The following is a 21,947-nucleotide window of genomic DNA, read 5'->3' as shown; positions in this document are numbered from 1 at the left end:
GGAAGTTGCATTAAAAAAAATTATTGCAGCTCTAAAGATGCCTATCTCTAACATTGTAATATTATTGGGCGAGCAGAAATATTTTGGCTTTGGGGAAGGATTTGAGGAAAGTTAACTGTGTCCATTGTGCTGATAAATTTTAGTAATTCCAAATCAATTAGGAGGATGGTGGCATTAAGAAAAATCATTTTTGGCCTGCAAATCTTGCCGTTTCTACCAAATGTAAGGAAAGTTGGTAGAAAAGGAAATTCTTACTTTCTACCCCACTGAAACCTGCAAGTAGGGAAGAAAAGGTCTTTGAACATTCAATGAGGAATCAAATATGGGTTCAAAACAAATAATCAAGGCATTCAGTTTTGGTTACCACACTATAATAAATATGTTGAGACTCTAGAAAAGTGTGCAGAGGAGAGCAACCAAGATGATTAGGGGACTGGAGGCTAAAACATATGATGAACAGTTGCAGGAACTGGGCATCGCTAGTCTACTGAAGAGAAGAACCAGGGGAGACAGGACAGCAGTGTTTCAGTATTGGAGGGGCCGCCACAGAGAGGTGGGGGGGGGGTGTTGTCGAGCTATTTTCCAAGGCACCTGAAGGCCAGATAATGGATGGAAGCTGATCAAGGAGAGATTCAACCTGGAAGTAAGGAGAAATTTTCTAGAAAGTGAGAACAAGGTTGTGAACGCCCCAAGACTAGACACATTCAAGAGGAGATTGAACTGCCATATGGCTGGGGCGGTGTACGGTCTGCAAGGGGTTAAACTAGATGACCTGCAAGGTCCTTTTCAACTCTAATAAATAATAATAATAATAATAATAATAATAAACAATCAGCCAATGGAACAGAAGTTGCCTTCAGAAGTTGTGGGAGCTTCATTACTGGAAGCTTTCAAGAAGAGCCTAGATTGCCATTTGTCAGAAACGATGTAGGGTCCCCTGCTTGGCCAGAGGGATTGGATTAAATGACTTACAAGGTCCCTTCTAACTCTGTCAATATGTATCATCTGTTAAGGGTACGCACCAAAAGATCAGTGGGAGACACAGCCCTGCAAACGAGGAGATGCACTCATGCTTATGAGTTTCAGAAAGGAGGAGGAAATGATGCATGCATACATATTTGCAAGTAATAATGTTATAGACCCCCAGGTTCCTTCCTGCCCTCCTGTTATCTGCAGAGAGCAATGGTCTTAGTTAGGGGAGAAAAATATTTGCATCTTGAGGTTCAGGGATTGCTATGGGAATGTTCTGATAAAATTTAACACAGGTCAATGGAAGGATCTATCCTTCATGGCTTAATTTGTCTACTCCTCCCCTCCTACCCTCAAAACGTCTCTATAGAGTGCCACACACCAAGGCAACTAGACACAAGAACAGTTTTTCCCCAAACGCCATCACTCTGCTAAACAAATAATTCCCTTAACACTGTCAAACTATTTACTAAATCTGAACTATTATTACTAGTAATTTGTTCTCATCATTCCTATCACCCATTTCCTCCCACTTATGACTGTATGACTGTAGCTTGTTGCTTGTATTCTTAAGATTTTTATTAATATTGATTATATCCTGATTGCTTATTTGACCTCTGTGACAATCATTATGTGTTGTACCTCATGATTCTTGACAAACGTATCTTTTCTTTTATGTAGACTGAGAGCAGTGATGGGCTACGAGCCGGAACGCCCAGAACACGGTTCCGGTAGTGGCAACGGAGTGCGTAGGCTCACTCCATTGTCGCTGGGCATGCAAGCACCATGCACGTGTAGCCGGTGCGATTCTGGTTAAAATTACCAGGGTTTTGCTTCTGTACATGCACAGAAGCAAAGAAATGGCAATTTTTATCCAAATCGCGCTGCCGCAAGGTTGTCAACATGAAATTTCGGCTGCTGCACATGTGCAGCAGCCAAATCTCGCTGTGGCACCTAGAGCAGCAGTTGGGGCCACCAAGCAACAGCCGCCGGGTGGCCTGTTCTCGGCACAAGTGGGAGAGCACAGAGCTCGGGCCCACCCTGCTACTCCCCACACCATGGCCCATCAAACAGGAGATTGAAGGTAAGAGGCGCGGCACAGGGGAGCGAGCAGGCCGCTTGTGCCAGCATCAGAGGGCAGGGGGCTGCATGGCAGTGGCTGGCAAGGCGGCGGGCCGATGAGAGCCAGCAGCTCCCATCGCTCGTGCCGGCATCTGGGGTCGAGGGTGGCATGGCAGCAGCTGGCAACATGGCGGACCGATGGGAGCCAAAAGCTCCCATCACTCGTGCCAGCATCAGGGGGCGGCAGCCGGCAGATGGGAGTGGGCTGGGGGGCATCGGCGTGGGGCGGCAGGGGCTGGGGGCGCAGCTCTTACCTTATTTCGCTGCTCACTTGTGACCAGCAGCTCTTGTCTCCAATTTCGGGGGGGGAGGGTTCCTTTTGCGCATGTGCAGAAGCAAACCCCCTAGGAAATCGCACATGCACGTTTTCGCACAAGATTTGGCTTTTGCGCATGTGCAGAAGCTGAATCACACACTGAGAAAGGGCGCGCACCAGGGGCACACCGGGCGCACGCACTAGGGCGTGCTCCCGGCGTGTTCCAGTAGGGCCAAAATTGGTAGCCCGCCCCTGACTGAGAGCATCTGCACCAAAGACAAATTCCTTTTGTGTCCAATCACACTTGGCCAATAAAGAATTCTGTTCTGTTCTGTTCTATACCAGGGTTTCTCAATGTTGCTGGCTGAGGATCTCTGGGAGTTGAAGTCCATGAGTCTTAAAGTTGGCAAGGTTAGAGAACCCTGTATTAAACAGTCCCATTCATCTGAAAGCTTAATAACCCCCCACCCACCCCACACTCACATATCGAACCAGGTATATCTCATTCCTTTCACATCTTTTAAAATAATTCTATTTCCAATTACGGAGCATACCTGTTTGATTTGGAGATCAAGGAAGAACTACCCTTCAGCATGACTTCATGTGAGCTGGATTGATTCAATTTCCTAAAAAGAAAAAAAAAAGAACAATTGTCAAATTGTGGAGGTCATCAGAGCTTGGGGAATCGAACTATGCTTTTGCTCTTGAACTTGAATAATTCACACTTCTCTTCTGGGTACCTCGGCAAAAGCCACAGCCTTTCAAGTTTATCTCCCAGGGTTACAACAATGACTTATTGATCAAAACCAGACTCCGTGCTTTCCCATCTCAATTCAGTTAAATCAAGATTTGCAAAGGTTCTGTGTAATTTTGTATACTTGAAACTGTAAATCAGGGGTCCCCAAACTTGGCAACTTTGCAATTTCTGGACTTCAACTCCCAGAATTCTCCAGCCAGCATAGCTACCCAAAGCAATTTAAAAATGCTGGCTGGAGAATTCTGGGAGTTGAAGTCCACAAGTCTTAAAGTTGCCACGTTTGAAGACCTCTGCTGTAAATCAACAAGCAAAATACTCCCCTCCCACACACAAAACCTGTTAGCATATCAAAGAATTATGTACAATATTCCTAAGACAAAACGATACAGAGTAAATGTGGCGGTAGTAGATAGCCAGCAAATAACACAACCAATCCAATTTAAGTATAAATATTATTTACATATATCCAATAAAATAGTCAGTAGCAATCCAAGTCATTCACAGAGACATCAATCAATCATATACAAATACAAACCAATATCAGAACGCACAGTTCTCTACACACAGCAATTCTACAATAATCCCCTCATGCTCATGATCCCTCAATCGTCAGCCGGAATGCTGCTGGCTCCTTCTTATGGCCAATGGAATCATTACTCTTAAAGAAACATTATCAAACATACTTTTTGTTTAATTACATATTGTAGCACCCAACTAGTTATACTCATAGTATTAACAAAACCCACTCATCTGCTCTACCACTAACCCTGGAAAAATGACCCTTGTCCATTTTTCTGATTTTTTTAAAAAAATTGATTATGCAGTATTCTGCTTTCTACAATCCCTAATCAACCATAATTTTCATTTTAATAATAATGCCATCACTTACCAACAAAAAATTACCTAGTTTTGCTTTGACGCAAGACAAAGGCAAATATTGAGCTATTTTTTTTATTAAAACTGCAGTCAGATGCAAAAGACAAATCAAATTTAGCAAACTGTCCAACCAAATCCCAGTTTTAAGAGTCCGCTTCAGCACACTCCAAACCTGGAAATTTGATTCCTGCACCAGAGTTGAGCTGTAGATTTAAGTGTTTCTCAAAACACTCCAGGTTTTTTTTAATATTTTCTTTCTTTTATTGGTTTTCAACAGTCTGACACTGGTGGGAAAATATGTTGTGGTCAGAGCAATCAAACAATTACAGATTTATGATTCGTTACAAATTACTCGGAAATCTACTTGTAAACACTAGAGTTTTTCTGATTTCAAAAGGCTGTCTTTGCTCAGAAAGGAGCAGATTGTAGACAACCCAGGAAAAGAGTGGGCTGCCCTATTAGTTTCCCCATGCACTCGGAATCAAATCCAAATCTCATCCCTATTAAATGCCTTCTCTTTATCCTAGGGAGCCAGTTTTCACTGGCAGAAGCACTGCAGGCTAATTCTTCAGTGTTTCCAGGGGGGCCCCACCTTTTTTAGATACTGTTGGCTTGGATGATTTCTGGGAGTTTTAGTCCAGATAACTTAATGTTGTTGAGGATGAGAAAGACTTACTATAGTGTATCTGGACTGCACAGCCTGGAGAAGAGACATATTTTGAGATGGAGAAAATCATCAAATCAAGGCTTGGAATAGAAAGGAGTGGTTGTTGCAGCCAAAAATTGTGCTCGGGAGCATGTTTTCGCTGGCAGAGTTCTCAGCCAACCACAAGCGCCCCGACACATGTGACATCAAGCTGGCCACACCAGGCCTAATAGTATTTTATCTAAGACTACCTTTGTTTATATAATCCCCCTCTCTCTTGTCTTTACCTAATCTTGATTTTATCTGGAAATATTCCCACCATTCCAAATCAATCCCTTCCTCCCCAAGAAGCTTACTGAAGTGCACAAAATCGACAGAGTCTGTGCCGCCCAAGAATTTCTTGACCATTTCGAGATTGAAGGCGAGGTTTTTCCCAACTGTATAGTGACAGGAGATGAAACCTGGCCTTACAACCATACTCCAGAGAGCAAATGTCAATCAATGCAGTGGTGCCATATCCATTCTCCTTCAGCCCCAAAATTCAAAACTCTGGAATTGGCAAGAAAAATCTTGGGCACCCATTGCAGCAGCGTTCATGCCCTTAGCATTCAGGTAACGTATTGCAGTGTGCACTTCGCAATTGGAGGGAAATTGAATGAGCACACTCCTCTCAAACCTTCACCACAATGCCAATCGGTGATCTACTGACCACTGGCACTGCTCCTTCTCTTCCACTGGCTTCCCACTACACAATAATAATACCAACTTTCCCGGCGAACATTCCTAGCGAGAGCTACGTGCCTTATAACCTTATTTTCAGGATAATCCTTGTATTTATTGCACTACTGACACATTTGTGCAAACAGTCTGACAATGCCCATACCTGTCTTTCTGCTTTCCATCAGGACTTTTGCAGGCATCCAAAGAGTTAGTAAGCGGCCCTTCAGCTTTCCAGCTAGAGACACTGATGTCTTTCTCTTTCTTCCCTTTCTGTGTCCCAGATGATTCTGAAAGGAAAAATTCAGGTAGAATTGTAGCCACCTGAACAGCATAAGAACTACCACTTGGTCATTGTGAAAAGTACCTTAGTCACTCAGCCCTTGGCATCTATGCTTTGGTTGGGTTGGTAAGGATCAAAAGCATTACATTTCTTCTAACCACTGAGCTGAGGTGGCACAGTGGTTAGAGTGCAGCACTGCAGGCTATTCAGCTAAATGCTAGCTGTAGTTCAGCAGTTCAAATCTCACCACCGGCTCTAGGTTGACTCAGCCTTCCATCTTTCCAAGGTGAGTAAAAAGAGTACCCAGATTGTTGGGAGCAAGAGGCTGATTCTATAAACCGCTTAGAGAGGGCTGTAAAAGCACTATGAAGCGGTATGTAAGTCTAAATGCTATTGCTATTGCTATTATAGAGTCATTAAAAGAAGATGAAAAACGATGCTGGTCCATTATTTAACAATAGCAATAATAACAACAACAGAGTTGGAAGGGACCTAAGGGATCTTCTACTCCAACCCCCTGCTTAGGCAGGACACCCTACACTACTTCAGACAGATGGTTATCCAACATCTGCTTTAAAATGTCCAGTGTTGGGGCATTCACAACTTCTGGAGGCAAGCTGTTCCACTGATTAAATGTTCCAACATTAAATTTATCCTTAGTTCTAAGTTACTTCTCTCCTTGTTTAGTTTCCACCCATTGCTTCTTGTTCTACCCTCAGGTGCTTTAGAGCAGTGTTTCCCAACCGGTGAGACACAGCCAGGTGTGCCGCCAAGCTCCTAGGGAAAAAGGAGAGCTTAAGGAGAGCCCTGCCCAGCTGGAGATTCCCTGGCAGCACCAGGTAGAAGCCGGCAATGCAGCACCCTTTTCCAGTGTCGCGCAAGGAGCTGGGCGTTGGAGTTTGGGGTGGGGAGCGATGAAAGTGCGGAGGCCGGCGCCGCGGCTGCCCCCACCCCCCAGTGCCTCCGTTCCCCTCGCGCCCCTGGCTTCTTGCCGCTGACGCCTGCCCGCTCACCCTCCCGCTCAATCTGCCCCTTTCTCCAGCTCCTCCGGCGAGCGCTCGGAGAAAACCTTCTCACAGCGGAGGTCGGAGAAGGTTCTTTGGAATGTCGGGAGTGCGTGCGCGCGCGCGCCCTATCCCCCAGCCAGCCTACCCGGAAAAGCTTTGCCGGCCTCCGCAGAGAAGGAAGAGAGAGAACAAGAGAGAGAAAGAAAGGAAGAGAGAGAAAGAGATAGCAAGAGAGACAGAATAAGAGAGAGAGAGAAAGAGAAAGAAAGAGACAGCAAGAGGGGGGAAGGAGGGAGAGAGAAAGAGAGCCAAAGAGAGAGGAAGGAAGGAAGAGAGAAAGAAAGAAAGAGATAGCAAGAGAGACAGAATGAGAGAGAGCGAGAAAGAGAAAGAAAGAAAGAAAGAAAGAAAGAAAGAGACAGCAAGAGGGGGGAAGGAGGGAGAGAGAAAGAGCAAAAGAGAGAGGAAGGAAGAGAGAAAGAAAGAGATAGCAAGAGAGACAGAATGAGAGAGAGAAAGAAAGAAAGACAGCAAGAGGGGGGAAGGAGGGAGAGAGAAAGAGCAAAAGAGAGAGGAAGGAAGGGAGAAAGAAAGGGATGGAGAGAGAGAGAAAGAGGGAGGGAGAGAAAGAGGGAGAGAGAAATAGAGCGAAAGGGAGAAAGAGAGATTTTTTTTGTCCAAACTTTTTTGCGCCCCCCCCCCCCAATGTTCCCCAGGATTTTGAAAATGTAAATAATGTGCCGCGGCTCAAAAAAGGTTGGGAAACACTGCTTTAGAGAATAGGTTGAATCCCTCTTCTTTGTGGCAACCCCTGAGATATTGGAAAACTGATATCATGTCCCCCCTGGTCCTTCTTTTCATTAAACTAGCCATGCCCAGTTCCTGTGATCTTGATTCTATCCCTCTGTTAATGCAGCCTAGAACTGTGTTGGCTTTTTTGGCAGCTGCTGCACACTGCTGGCTCATATTTAAAGGGTTGTTCACTAGGACTCCAAGATCCCTCTCACAGTTACTACTGTTGAGCAATGTACCACATATACCGTACCCGTGCGTTTTGATTTCCTTAGGTTTCCTTCGCATCTAAGAATCCTTCAGTTCTGATGGTTGCCATTTCTAATCATCCATTCAAAAAGAGCAGCTGAAATTCTTACCTAATAACCTCTTCCAGTTTTTGATGAGGACTTTAGCCAATGCTACCACTTCCGTGTCTGAGCAATGCTTACGCACTGTGTTGACAGCCACACCAATTTTGGTAGTCTGAAACAAAGCAAAAAGGGATTCGCATTACCGGAATCTATACTTTGTGGGGAGAAGAATCTCAGTATCCCCGTTTTCAAGTCGTCAGCATAAGGCAGTGATGGCAAACCACTCGGAAACATCATGCATGCTCATGCACTCATTGGGACCGTGCTTTGGAAAAGCCGAAGTTCCAGGTTCTGGCGTGCATGCACACCCAATGATCAGCTGGCTGCCACATATGCGCAGGGTGGGTTTTGACACTGCCGTGCATGCAGATAGCTGATCATCATGCACGCATGTGCACCAGAAATCTGGAAGACAAACAGGAAGGGCTGCACATGCCATCCAACTTGGTTTTGCATGCCACTTTGGGCACACGTGCCATAGGTTCGCCATCACAGCCATGAGGGATGTCGAGATAGGGAAGATCTTTCTGTTTAAGAGGCTTCATTTCCTTAATTCTTCCTCGCCACCAATGAAAACGATGGGAGAATATGGGAGAAATGGCACAAGTGGATTCAAAAAAGATACCAGGCAGAATGACAGTTAATTTTAAACTAAAGGTGTACCAAAATATCTGATAATTTTTCCTTCAATTGGCTTACTGTGTATGTATACGTTCACAACTATTGCTCTTTTAATATCTTTCTTTTTGGATTAAAGTAAGTTTCTCATTTTCCTGTTATTTTATTTTCTTTTTCTTGTATTACAGAAGTAAAGACAAAGTATAACTGTATATTAAAAATGGGCAATGATCGGTAAATAGATGTTTTTCTTAATGTATTAAAAACAATAAATAAATCTTTTTTTAAAAAAAGAAAACGATGGGGCATCAGGTATCCAATTTATTTATTTACTTGATCTGTTTTACAATACCCCTCAATTGCCAAACAATCAGTGATAATGCATTAAAAAGATCCACATGTGTTGGGGGTTAACAGATAGCCAAAATCTGCACAATTGGGTGCAACTATTAATAAAAGGAGATGGGCCTCCATTTGGGGCCTGTGAAATGGGTTCAAATCTACATTTCTCAAGAGAAGAAAGCAGCCCAGCCTTACCTGCAGCAGCTCAATGCTCATCGTGCAGCTGTTCAATTTCTTCAAGAGGTCCAGAGCTCCTTCCTAGAGACAGGGAATGGGTAGAAAGACCCCAGAAGGCATTGTTTAGACTTCACTTTCCATATTTCTTTCTTTGTTTCTTCCTTTAATTGTTCCAAGAGAGCAAAATGGGCCAGCTTCTGAAGCACAGAGGGGTTCCAAATGCTCCCCTAAAAAACACCTCCTATCCCTGAATCCCTAAAACATTTCCTTTTATTTTTTTATGTTATTTATTTTCATTTTCAACCCACTTTTATTACTTTACAAGTAGTAGTGGGTTCCTACCAGAATGGTAAAGGGCGCCACACCGGTAGCAAAAGTTGAAATGCGTGCGCAGTTTCGGGTGTCTTGCATGGACCCGCACGTTACAGTTCGTTTTTGCTTTTGCGCATGTGCAGAAAGCAAAATCTCACGAGGGGATGCACATGTGAAAGATTTCGGTAATATTTTTTGCTTCTGTACATGCGTGGAAGCAAAAAAAATTTCATGAGGGGACGCGCATGTGAGACTTCACGAGGGGACGCATGCACAGAAGCAAAACCCCCCCACCAAAATCTTGCCCGTGTGCATCCCCTCATGAGATTTTGTTTCCTGCACATGCGCAGAAACAAAAACACGCTGGGATGTGTGCGCACGCACACAAGACACCTGAAGCTGCATGCGCAGCGCACCAGTAGCCACGGCAATCCGCCCTTCTTTACAAGTAATTCAAGGTGGGGAACATGTATAATATTCCTTCCTATTTTCCCCCAAAACCACCTGTGAGGTGGGTTGGGCTGAGAGGGTGTGACCGGCCCAAAGTCACCCAGTTGGCTTTCATTTCTAAGGTGGGACTAGAACTCATTGTCATCTGATGATTGGCCAAGTCATCCAACTAGCTTCCATGCCTAAGATGGAACTAGAACTCACAGGCTCCTGTTTCTCTTGATCGTTTAGCCCCTGTTAAGTATTGAGGCGTGTGCCTTGAGTTACCAAAGATGCAGGGAGGAAACCTGGAGGTGGCAGGTATCCAGCTGATAGCCCAGAGATACAAGTAGTAATTCAGATAACCAGATGTATTAATTGTATAAATTTGGAAAATAGCTTAGCCCAGAACAATCCTAGTAATAAACAAACAAACAAATGAGTGAATAAAGCCAACCAGTTATGTACATAGTGCCAACAACCCTCTATCTCCTTCACAACTCTTTGATTTCCTAAGCATTTCTGTTTGGCTTCTCTAAGACCTTACTGAATATAAAATATGAGGCAGGAGGCTTGTAAACTAAATCAGGACATGCCAGCTTCTCAATGATAAGTTTCTCTTCCTTAAAACAATTTAAACATACCGTAATCGCTAACTGGGGCGTTGGCCAGGAGAGATCACAAACAAGATGATAGGTTGATCTTTGGGCAATAGATATCCCCAGCTGGATTTGTTAGTTAAAGACAATGAGAATCAAAATAAGGGTCCCCCCCTTTCTTTCTCTAATTATTGACATTAAGAACAGATCCATAAAGAAAATATCAGTGTTTCTCAACTTGCCAGCTTGAATATGCATGAGCTTCAATTCCCAGCATTCCCCAGTCAGCTTTCTGGGAGTTGGAAGTCTACAGATCTTCAAGCTGCCATGGTTTGAGAAAAATTGAGCAGGGGTGGCGCAGTGGTGAACTACTTCTGCTGACTGCTAGCTGTAGTTCAGCAGTTCAAATCTCACCAGCGGCTCAAGGTTGACTCAGCCTTCCGTCCCTCCGAAATGGGTCAAAATAAGGACTCAGATTGTTGGCGGCAATATGCCACCGTAAACCACTTAGAGAGGGCTGTAAAAGCACTGTGTAGCAGTATATAAGTCTAAATGCTAATGCTGATGCTAAATCGAAACAGACAATCTGGAAAGAAATATTCTTGCCGACGTTTCATTACCCCAAAACTGGTGCAGCCAGTGCATTGATGAAGTTACTTAGTTAGGTAATGAAAAGTCTGCAAGAAAGCAACCAAGCTCAGAGAGCACCAATGGCCCTTCATTTTAACCCTGGGCTACAAATACTTTCCTTTACTAGTACCTGTACTTCGTCCTGTATCAAAACATCATGGGTGAAAGAGGTGGTTAAAAGCTTCCATAAAGCACTGTATACATCCTGATATAATTTCCGAGCCTGCTAATAACCTCTGCTTCGGCAATACCATCCCCTACCTAAATGCCTTTCAAAGGCCAAAGATAAATCCAATATATAACTTTGCCATCTGTCTCTCGCATAGATTCAATTCTCTGCAATTGCCAATCTTCTATTCATTTTGAAAGCTTCAGAAGAGCAGAAAAGTGGGCATTAGAGGAGGAGGAGAGAGAAAGAACATATGCTTCCTTTGGTTGTTGCCTTCATGCTGTGATGTAACAGAAAGGACATTACACCGGGCCATTTCGATCACATTTGTGAGCTGAGGTAGGCAAAATTTCCTCAGCTAAAAGTCACACTTTATTTATACCAGTGGTGAGTTACCGGTATGGTGAATCAGTAGCAGCGGCAGCGGGAGGCTCTGCCCACCCACCCGAGGCACTTCTGCAGAAGTGTGCATGCACGAGTGAACTAGTAGCGACAGGATTTACAACCTACTATTGCTACACACCTCTGTATGCCACCTACCATATTTTTTGGAGTATAAGACACTTTTTCCTTCCTAGAAGAGGCTGATAATTAGGGTGCATCTTATACTCTGAATGTAGCTTCCCCCCACTCAGCCCTAACTAGTTGCTAACAATCTTCCCAGCTCTTACCTTGTGTTCTGTCTGGGTCCCCCCAGATGCCAACACCAACCAAAAAGAGTATCCAAACACACTGGTAAAAAGCAAAGGCAGTTTATATAATTCAAAGCAAACACAGGTAACAAAAACTGTTCTTACAGACAGGAACACTATGAAGCTTCACAGAGGTTTCACGCAGGCCAGGCAATAAAACAGGATTCTTGCTGGCAAAAACAACGCTGGAGATAATAGAACCCACGCCTCCCCCAAGTCTTCCAGACTTCTAGGCCACAAGCCAAGATCAGAGACGCCGAGAATCGAAGCAAGGTCACAGGACTCCTAGTTGATAACTCTCCACAAGACTGTAAGGGCGGGCCTGCCTTTTCAACCCTGCTGAGGAGAACCACACCCAAACCCAGCTGTTGCCAATTCAGGGATGGAAATACCTTTCTAATTGGCCCCGTCTTTGAGCTGCTCGTCGCTGCCTCATGTCTATTATAGCCTGTGCGTCTTCATCCAATGAATCCAGGCTACTAGCTGGGGAGAGCCCCCCCCCCCCCCCGCGGGGGGTCTCAGGCTGCTCTCCCTCCTCTTCCTGACGTTCCTCTCCCCCGTCTGCCTGGTCCTCCCCCTCCTGTTCACTGTCCTCCTCCTCTGGGCATGGATCCGGCAGAGATCCAGCCGGTCCCTGAGGAGCCTCAGGCTGAATCACAACACCTTGGAGGTTCTTTCATTGTTTTTCTCTGCGAAGAATGTTTTCCAAACTCTGTCTTTGTAGGGGTTTTTTTCCATTGCTTTACTTGTTCTGAATGTTTCTTTCCAACCCTAACCAAGACTAACAATGTTCCCAGCTCTTACCAGCTTTCAAGCTCTTTCATTGTTGCTCTCCGCGAAGAATGTTTTCCAAGTCTTTGCAGGGTTTTTTCCATTGCTCTACTTGCTCTGAATGTTTCTTTCCTGGTGCTAATGATGTTCCCAGCTCTTACTAGCTTGCAAGCTCTTTCAATGTTACTCTCTCCTAATAAAGCTTTTTTAAATCCCTAACCAGGGGATAAAATAGTAGGATGCTAGACAAATGAATACCTGGTAAGCAGATTCTCCCCCCCCCCATTTTGCTGCCCCAAAACTAAGGTGCATCTTATACTCCACATTTCTAGATAGCTCACAACAAAACAACAAAAGCATCAGAGACCAAATATTTAATGCATTGCGTGCTTATTAACTCTATCTCCTTGGTGGCAGGACTCAGCTAATGCTAGACATCAGGAAATTCTAAGGCTGAAGGCTGGCTTGGGAAGTCCAAAAAAAAAAAATAGACTGGAAGAAAGCAGTGGCACATTATTTGCATATTATTGCCAACAAAACAATATGCATGTGTTCATGACATGATCAAGAGCCAAGATTAACTTGACGAGAGTTTACTTTTCTAAATTAAAAAAAAAAGCAAAATAGACTGAGAAACATTCGACAACTGGGACATGTTTCAAAAATGAGAGTCAGGTTTGCTTCATTGTCATTCTTATTTTATTTATTTTTATTATTTAATTGGATTTCTATGCCGCCCCTCTCCGAAGACTCAGGGCGGCTTACAGCATATAATAAAAAACAGCAAAACACAATGACAAATCCAATTAACTAGCTAAAAATCTAACCTCTAATAACTAAAAAATCAATCGTACACACTCAGACTTCAGCCACACATGACATTCATCGGCCAGGGGGCCTAAGATCTAATTGCCCCAAACCTGGTGGCCTAAATGAGTCTTAAGACTCTTGTGGAAGATGATGAGGGTGAGGGCAGTATGAATCTCCAGGGGCCCCCCACAGAGAAGGCTCTTTCCCTTGGCCCAGCCAAGAGACATTGTCTGGTTGATGGGACCTGGAGAAGGCCGATTCTGTGGGACCTAAGCAGTCGCTGAGATTCACACAGCAGAAGGCGGTCCCTCAAGTGATCTGGCCCGATGCTTGACAGGTCATTACCAACACTTTGAATTGTGTTCGGAAACCAATCGGCAACCAATGCAGTCCACGGAGTCTTGGAGAAACATGGGCATGTCTGGGAAGGCCCAAGACCGTTCACACGGCTGCATTTTGCACGATTTGAAGTTTCCAAACACTCTTCAAAGGTAGCCCCATGTAGACAGCATTGCAGTAGTTGAACCTTGAGGTGATAAGGGTATGAGCGACTGTGAGTTGAGACGCCCTGTCCATTCTTATCCCCCTTTGGCTTATCATATTTATTCCAGAAACACACTGACGCTCAATGCTGAAAGCTTGCAGGCTTTTTCAAGGTCCACTGGCTGTTGCTTAATTCTAAAGAAAATTAGTGGCCTGCCCAACCTAGACAGGCCTCCTCTAAATCAGGATTTCTAATCCTTTTCAGGACAGGATTTCCAATATTGGAAAAACATTACCAGCCGTCCACCTTTATAGTTGAAGGAGATCCAGGAAAATAACATTAAAGAAGTCATTTATAGTCCACCCAGGCTAGAACAAAGTTTGCAAGGGAAGTCAAACATTAACCTCAAGGTGTAATCTTGCTGCAGAGAGCTCAGCGCTTTTCATGCTTATGTTTCTGGGATTTAAAGGGCTAAAGCCTCCGATTTTAACCAAATGCTCTGCTTCTGCTGGCATAAAAGAACAAAATATGTCTTTCAGGTTAAATAGGTTTCTGGAATAAATACGATAAACCAAAGAGGGGATAAGGATGACAATGAAGCAAAGACGATTCTCATTTTTGAAACATGCCCCAAATTAACTGTCTATCTTTTTTCACCCTTTTTTTTTTAAATCAGGGGTCCTTATCAAGAACACGATAACTGACTAGAAGCAGCCCCCACTCCAGGTTTATAAACTACTACAGGTGGAAAACGTTTGTTCTGCATTTGCTAAAGTATCAATTAGTCTTTTTCTGCATTCAGATTCAAGACATGCCTTTCAAATTGAATCTTTGAAAATGCTCTGGGTGAGCGTTTAAAGTTAGATGCCTTCCCAGTTTAATGTACTATATGAACTATCTAGTTCTTAATTTCTCTACATCATCCTGTTTGTTTTGTTAAGTCTGGGTAAGTTCCAGAGGCCAAGGAAGACACTGTGGGGAGGGGGCACCAAATGAGACAGACCACATCACATTATATAGGTGAGAGTTGATTTCTGGAGAGGAGCTGGGATTTGTTCTTTTTAAGCGTCATTTATGTAGCGCATGGAGCCATATCTGCCAGCACATGAGCTATTGCCCTCGCTCAGCTCCAGCGCAGATGTGCATGCTGACCAGCTGATTTTCAGCTTGCTTTCAGCCTTCAAAGGGCCTACGGGGGGGGGGGGGGCCTCTGGAGTTTGGGGAGGACCAAAAACGAGCCTAATGGCCCCACCGGAAGTGGGGAAATGAGGGAGTGGCGGGCGCTGTGTGCACATACACAGGGGATGGGACAGCGCAGGTGGGGCGTGCACGCATGCGCCAGGGGCAGGGCATGTGGGAGCCATTGAATTATGGGTGTGGGCACACGCACACATGCTTTTGAAACCCGACAGAAAAAAAGGTTCGGCAACACTGGTCTAGAGGTTAAGGTACCACGCTAGAAAGCATGAGACCATGAGTTCAAGTCCCACCTTAGTCATGAAAGCCGGCTGGATGACTTTGGACCAGTCTCTCTCTCTCTCTCTCTCTCTCTCTCTCTCTCTCTCTCTCTCTCTCTCTCTCTCGCTCTCGCTCTCAGCTCAACTCACCTCACAGGGTGGTGGTGGTTGTGGGCAAAACAGGAAGAAGAAAGTGTTCTGAATGATCTTCACCCCCTTGAGTTATTTGTAAAAAATAATAAAGGCAGGCTATAAAACTTTTTTTAAAAAAAAATCAGCCACAAAGTAACCAGACCCACCCTGAATAGAGAGGTTTAGGCAGTTGTAAGAAGAGTAAGTAGGCCCTGGAATGGGATTTGTTGAACCAAGTTAAACCCAATGCCAGTGGGAAAGTCTACATATAGCCCACAATCCTACCTGCTGGCTCAAATCAAAATAGACTTTGTAGCTTAATTGTACAACCCTTAACATCTTGTTCCCTTCTTACCCTCAAAGGGCCTTTAGCTGAGACCTTGAATGTGAGCAACAACAAATAATTCTAGGTTAATATCATACTTGCTAGTAAATATCTACTTGCCTCCAGTAGTAGTTAAAAACACTGGAGGTTTTTAAGAGGCTTGACAGCCATTTCTCTATATAGAACACTGCACGCCAAGACAACTAGACACAATAACAGTTTTTTCCCAAATGCCATCACTCTGCTAAGCAAATAGTCTGTCAAACTATTCACGAAAGCTGCATTACTACATTACTATTAGTCATCTCCTCGTTCCTATCACCCATCTCCTCCCACTTATGACTGTATGGCTGTAACTTGCATCCTTATGATTTATATTAATATCGATTGCTTCCTGATTGCTTATTTGCACCCTATGACAATCTTTAAGTGTTGTACCTCATGATTCTTGACAAATTTATCTTTTCTTTTATGTACACTGAGAGACAAATCCCTTGTGCGTCCAATCACACTTCGCCGATAAAGAATTGTAGTGTAGAGTAGAATATTATATTGTACTGCATTGTATTGTAATTGTATTGTAATAGTATTGCATTTGCATTTGAATTTGCAATGCAATGCAATACAATGCATTCTATTCTATTCTATTCTATTGTCCAAAATTGTCTGAAATTGTACAAGGGGCTGGACTAGAAGATGTCCAAGAACCCCTCTTCCAACTCTTATTATTCTGTTATACTCATATAACAGAATAATAAATGTAACTCCTCCTGCTTCACACAAGGGTTCCATTGGCCTGGCGTCTTCCAAAATTTAAGGCTGGGTGGTATGCATGTATGTATGCATGTATGTATGTATGTATGTATGTATGCATGTATGTATGTATGTATTTTGTTTGTTTGTTTGTTTGTCAAGTACTTATTGGTGGTCTACAAAGATATACCAATGTTTATATACATGATATTAGTAAGAGAGAAACATTAGGACAGGGGACTTTTGCACTCATGTTCGGTTTAAAAAATAGGGATGTGGGGCATTCCACTTTATTGAAAGCAGATCGTGCACAGGGGGCCCTTTTCTCTCCTCCTCCTCCTCCTCGATGGTATTTCTACTTCTCCCAGACTATCCCTGCCTCAGGAGCCCTGCCCCAAGATCAAATTCAAGAGGTCCAGCCTTTGCCAAGCACCTGTTCCCCATAGCGTTCCCCTTCCGCCATCAAGAAAGCTCTTGGTCAGAAAGTTTTAACTGCAACTCAGATGCGAGTTCCGCTTGGTTACACACACGTGGGAATGGGGGAAAGGAAAAAGTATTGAAAAGTAAGTAAAGGAAGGTCGCAGAGTGAACGGGAACTGACTCGGCCAAGGTTTACACCTGAATGTAACCCCGCTTTCCCTTCTCCTTCCCCTCCTCCCCAAGATGCGAGTAGAACAATTTGCAAAGATTAGATTAATTAAATAATAATAATTGGATTACGATGTTGTATTGTTTTTATATGTTGTGAGCCGCCCCGAGTCCTTGGAGAGGGGCGGCATAGATTAGATAGATAGGTAGGTAGGTAGGTAGGTTAGGTAGAGTAGGTACGTAGGTAGGTAGGGTAGGTAGGTAAGTAGGTAGGTAGGGTAGGTGGGGAGGGTAGGTTGGGAGGTGGGGAGGTGGGTAGACAGCAGGCAGGCAGACAGATAAATCAAGCAAGCCTCCGAAAGCCAACTTTGGAAAACAACAAAACGGGGCGGGTTACACAAACTCCCCAAAAAGCCCGCAAAAGCCAAAGTGGAGGAGCCGAGCCAGCGAGAAAGCGCAACCTAAAGAAACAACACGAAGTTAGTCCGGTTTTGGGGTTTTTTGCTTCCTCCCTCCCCCCCCCCTCCTTACTGTGTTCTTCCTGGACACCATCTTCTCCAACTTTTTGGCCGTCCGGATCAGCTCCTCCGCTTGCCCCATGGCTCCCAGCCGTCACTAAACGGAGCGTCCGTCCACACGTTTGCCTTCTTCTGCCCCCGTCGGCCCAAAAAGGTCCAGCGAAGATACGTGTTCGGTTTATATATAGATAGGTATACACGCGTCTGGATCGAAGCTATACAACTACAGCGGGGGTGTTTTCATAACACTTTCTAAAGGCTTCGGTGTGTTTATTTAAGGGAGGAAAGGGAAAGTGCTTGTGGCGTTTTAAAAACAAAAAGAGGCGGGGGGGGAGAAGAGAAAGGAAAAGTCTGTTTAGGCTAGCTAACTTAAAACAAGTCGGACGGAGGGAAGAGAAATCAGGAGAAAAAAAGGGGTTGAGTGGCGACCCCGGGACTTATAAACGACTACCAGGCAGTCGAAATAGCACCCGGGGACGAGCTAAATATAGGAGCCGAAGGATCAAGTGGCGGAAAAGAAGCGCAGGCGGGACGAGTATGGGCGGTGATTGAGACCACGTGCAAAGGGAGGTGGCAGAGCTCCTCCACGGGATGTGTGTGTGTGTGTTTGTGTGTTAAAGCAGTGTTTCCCAACCTTGGCAACTTAATGATATTTGGACTTCAATTCCCAGAATTCCTCAGCCAGCGAATGCTGGCTGGGGAATTCTGGGAGTTGAAGTCCAGATATCTTCAAGTGGCCAAGGTTGGGAAACACTGTGTTAAAGCAAGGAGACCTTTGGAGCGGCCTCCAAGATTCAAGGGTTCAAGAACTGGAGTGGTGCAATGATTAGAGTGCAGCACTGTGGGCTGCTAGCTCAGCTAACTGCTAGCTGTTTCTTTTATTTTATTTTCAAATATATTTTAAAACAGACAAATAACTGCAGAAGAATTGCTGCCAACCTGCCTTCTATTGAGGGCCTGTATACTGCACAAGTCAAAAAGACGGCTGTGAAAATATTACCGACCCCTCGCATCTTGGACATAAACTGCTTCAACTCCTACCCTCAAAACATCTCTATAGAGCACTGCACACCAAGACAACCAGACACATCACTCTGCTAAACAAATAATTCCCTCAACACTGTCAAACTATTCACTAAGTCTGCACTACTATCACTACTAGTTTTTTCTCATCATTCCTATTACCCATTTCCTCCCACTTAAGACTGTATGACTTGTTGCTTGTATCCTAAGATTTTTATTAATATTGATTGTTTCCTTGTTGCTTATTTGACCCCTATGACAATAATTAAATGTGTCACATGATTCTTGATAAATGTATATTTTCTTTTATGTACACTGAAAGCATATGCACCAAGACAAGTTCCTTATGTGTCCAATCACACTTGGCCAATAAAGAATTCTATTCTATTCTATTCTATAAATAACAATGAAAAATAATAATAAAAACAAACAAAGAAAAACCAAAAACAAAGAAATTATAATATCAGCAAACAGTATTTCTGCATTGCTACATCAGATATTTCATTAAATCTTATAATAATATACATATTAATTAATTAAAATAATATTTGTATTATTTCATACAATCACAAACCACCCATATTTACATATTTATATTCTTTATTTTATTTTTCTGATTTTTATGTATTTTTGTGGTCTTTTTATTTTTATTTCTTAACTCAATCCATCTGTACCACTGTGCCCATATTTCATTAATACTCAAAATCTTTTTGGCCCTTTAATTCCATCAACAGTTTGTCCATTTCAGAGCAATTATATATTTTATTAATTACTGCTTTTTCTGAGGGGGTTTCTGTATTTTTCTAATATTGGGCAATTTTTTAAAAAAACCTTTTAATCTTTTTTTTTTTACATTGTAAACAAATCACATATAAACCAGATATACAACAATGCATAAAATATAAACAGATAAGGTAATCACCAACCATTTTTGCAACTATTTCATTTCATTACACTTCATAATATTACTTCATAATATTACTTCTTCTAGATTTACATAGATACATATAGAATATGTACAGGTATGGATATATATAAAAACATATGATACATATATATGTGTGTGTGTGTGTTTCCATATTTCTCTATCCTACATCTATATTATTTACCATTTTCATTACAATTGTTGATCACATTTTAACAATTTTTTCTGTTTATTTAATTTGTTGGTATTAACTCTTCTAATTTCTAGCCACTTGTAAAAGTTTTGCCATACAGTAAAAAAAATCTCGTTTGTTTTGCAATTCATAAGTAGCTGTTTATTTTAATATTTGTTTGTTTGTTTGTTTTTATCAATATGTATTGATAGTATACAAAGAAATAACAATGTTTATATACAGTACATGATACTAGTAAGAGAGAAATATTAGGACCATGAGGTCTTTTTCTGCCATCAATCTTCTATGTTTCTATTTTTCTATGACAGGGGACAGAAGGCACACTGGTGCACTTATGCACGCCCCTTCCCCTTACTGACCCCTTAGGAATATGGAAATGTCAACAGTGGATAGTCTAAGGGTAAAGTTTTGGGGGTTAGGTGATGATACTTCAGAGTCTGGTCGTGAGTTCCAGGCATTAACTACTCAAATCGTATTTCCTGCAGTCGAGTTTGGAGGGATTTACTTTAAGTTTGAATCTGTTGTGTGCTTGTGTGTTGTTGTGGTTGAAGCTGAAGTAGTCGTTAACAGGAAGGATGTTATAGCAGATGATTTTATGGTCTATGCTTAGGTCTTGTTTAAGGCGACGTAATTGTAAACTTTCTAAAACTAGAACTAGTTCAGCAGTTCAAATCTCACCACCGGCTGAAGGTTGACTCAGCCTTCCATCCTTCCAAGGTGGGTAAAATGAGAACCTAGATTGTTGGGGGCAATATGCTGATTCTGTAAACTGCCAGGGTTGTAAAAGCACTATGAAGCGATATATACATTAAGTCTAAATGTTATTGCTATTGTTTGAAAGGAGGCGAGGACGCCCAAAAGCCTCCTTGTCTCAACTTGGAGCCATTTGAAAATGGGTAGAACTTCAACTCCCAAGCAGCTCAGCAAAAAAGTCCGCCCACGTTGAAGAATTCTGGGAGTTAAAGTCCGCCACTCTTCAAAGGGCTCAAAGTTGAGAAAGGCTGCCCTAAAAGATAAGCCTTCAAGGTGACCTTCAATAGCAATGGCATTTAGATTTACATACCGCTTCATAGTGCTACAGCCGTCTCTGAGCAGTTTACAGAATCAGCATATTGCCCCCCAACAATTTGGGTCCTCATTTTATTTATTTTTTTATTTATTTAATTAATTTGACTTTTATGCCACCCAAGGATGGAAAGCTGAGTTAACCTTTGAACCGGTGGTGAGATTTGAACTGCTGAACTACAGCTAGCAGTTAGCTAAAGTAGCCTGCAGTGCTGCACTCTAACCAAGTTCTTGTTCAATGGAATGGCACACACACACACACACACATGGGGGGGGGAGGGAGAGAGAGAGAGAGACCTCTCCCAAATCAGAAATGATATTCCTTTACCCCATTTTGGAAGTTTTAAGTTATAGCCTGCCATAGTAAACGGAGGGGATCAAAAATTCTGGCTTGCAACGTTTGTTTGTTTTGGTGTCAAGCGTGTGTTAGCTCAAAGTTTGCGTTATTAAAAGGGAAATTGGCAGCACTGGGTTGTTGATACACTTTGATAGTCAACATTTGAGTGAGATATTTGAGCAATTGGGGGAGGAGAGAGAAAGAGGAAGGAAAGGAAAGGCAGTTTCAAAACAATATTGTTTGAAGTTTGGAGTCATTCTGTTTTATCACTTAATTTGACAAACCCTGTTCTTTTAATTATTAAAATTGAGAGCATATTGTTTGGTTTAACCGTGCTGCACATGTGCATACAGATAGTCCTTGACTTAACAACTGTTCATTTAGTGACTGTTTGAAGTTATGACGATGCTGAAAAAAGGGACTTTTTCAGATTTACAACCAGTGAAGGGCTACCAAAATTTTTACTACCACACTGTGGGCGTGGCTTATGCAGGACACCCTGCATTTCCTTTCAACATCTTTCAGTGCAAATTGGGTGCTCTGGAGTGGAGCTCCATTTTTACTACCCCACTGCGTCCCCCCCCCATCCCGTCCGGGCAGTAGCCCACCCCTGCTTACAACTGTTGCAGCATCGCCAAGGATTTACATATGGACGCTTGACAACTGGTTCATATTTATGACGGTTGCAATGTCCCGGCAGCCATTCAATCTTCTTTTGCGACCTTCTGATAAGCTAAGTCAATGGGGAAACCAGATTCACTTAAATAACCATGCTACTAATTTAACAACTGCAATGATTGGCTTAAGAAATGTGGCAAGG

The 21,947-nt window shown here is 43.0% G+C and overlaps 1 protein-coding gene across 4 annotated transcripts in view; it reads right to left on the bottom strand.

Moving 5' to 3' along the window:
• The window catches only part of TCEA3 (transcription elongation factor A3), a 60,414-nt gene extending 42,301 nt beyond the window's left edge, over window positions 1-18,113 (bottom strand). For 3 of the 4 annotated variants that reach the window (XM_070764527.1, XM_070764530.1, XM_070764528.1), the window contains exons 1-5: window positions 17,598-18,113; window positions 8,934-8,996; window positions 7,785-7,890; window positions 5,510-5,633; window positions 2,902-2,973 (exon numbers count right to left, since the gene is read on the bottom strand). In XM_070764527.1, coding sequence (XP_070620628.1) covers window positions 2,902-2,973; window positions 5,510-5,633; window positions 7,785-7,890; window positions 8,934-8,996; window positions 17,598-17,666 — 434 coding nt within the window. In that variant the 5' untranslated portion in view covers window positions 17,667-18,113. The remainder of the gene's footprint in view (window positions 1-2,901; window positions 2,974-5,509; window positions 5,634-7,784; window positions 7,891-8,933; window positions 8,997-17,597) is intronic. The other variant, XM_070764529.1, reaches the window with a different exon arrangement.
• Window positions 18,114-21,947: the final 3,834 nt, after the last annotated feature.

Source organism: Erythrolamprus reginae, chromosome 11 (assembly GCF_031021105.1).
Source record: "Erythrolamprus reginae isolate rEryReg1 chromosome 11, rEryReg1.hap1, whole genome shotgun sequence".
Lineage (NCBI taxonomy): Eukaryota > Metazoa > Chordata > Lepidosauria > Squamata > Dipsadidae > Erythrolamprus > Erythrolamprus reginae.
Note: the sequence above shows the minus strand (reverse complement) of the source record. Positions and strands in the feature narration are given on the sequence as shown.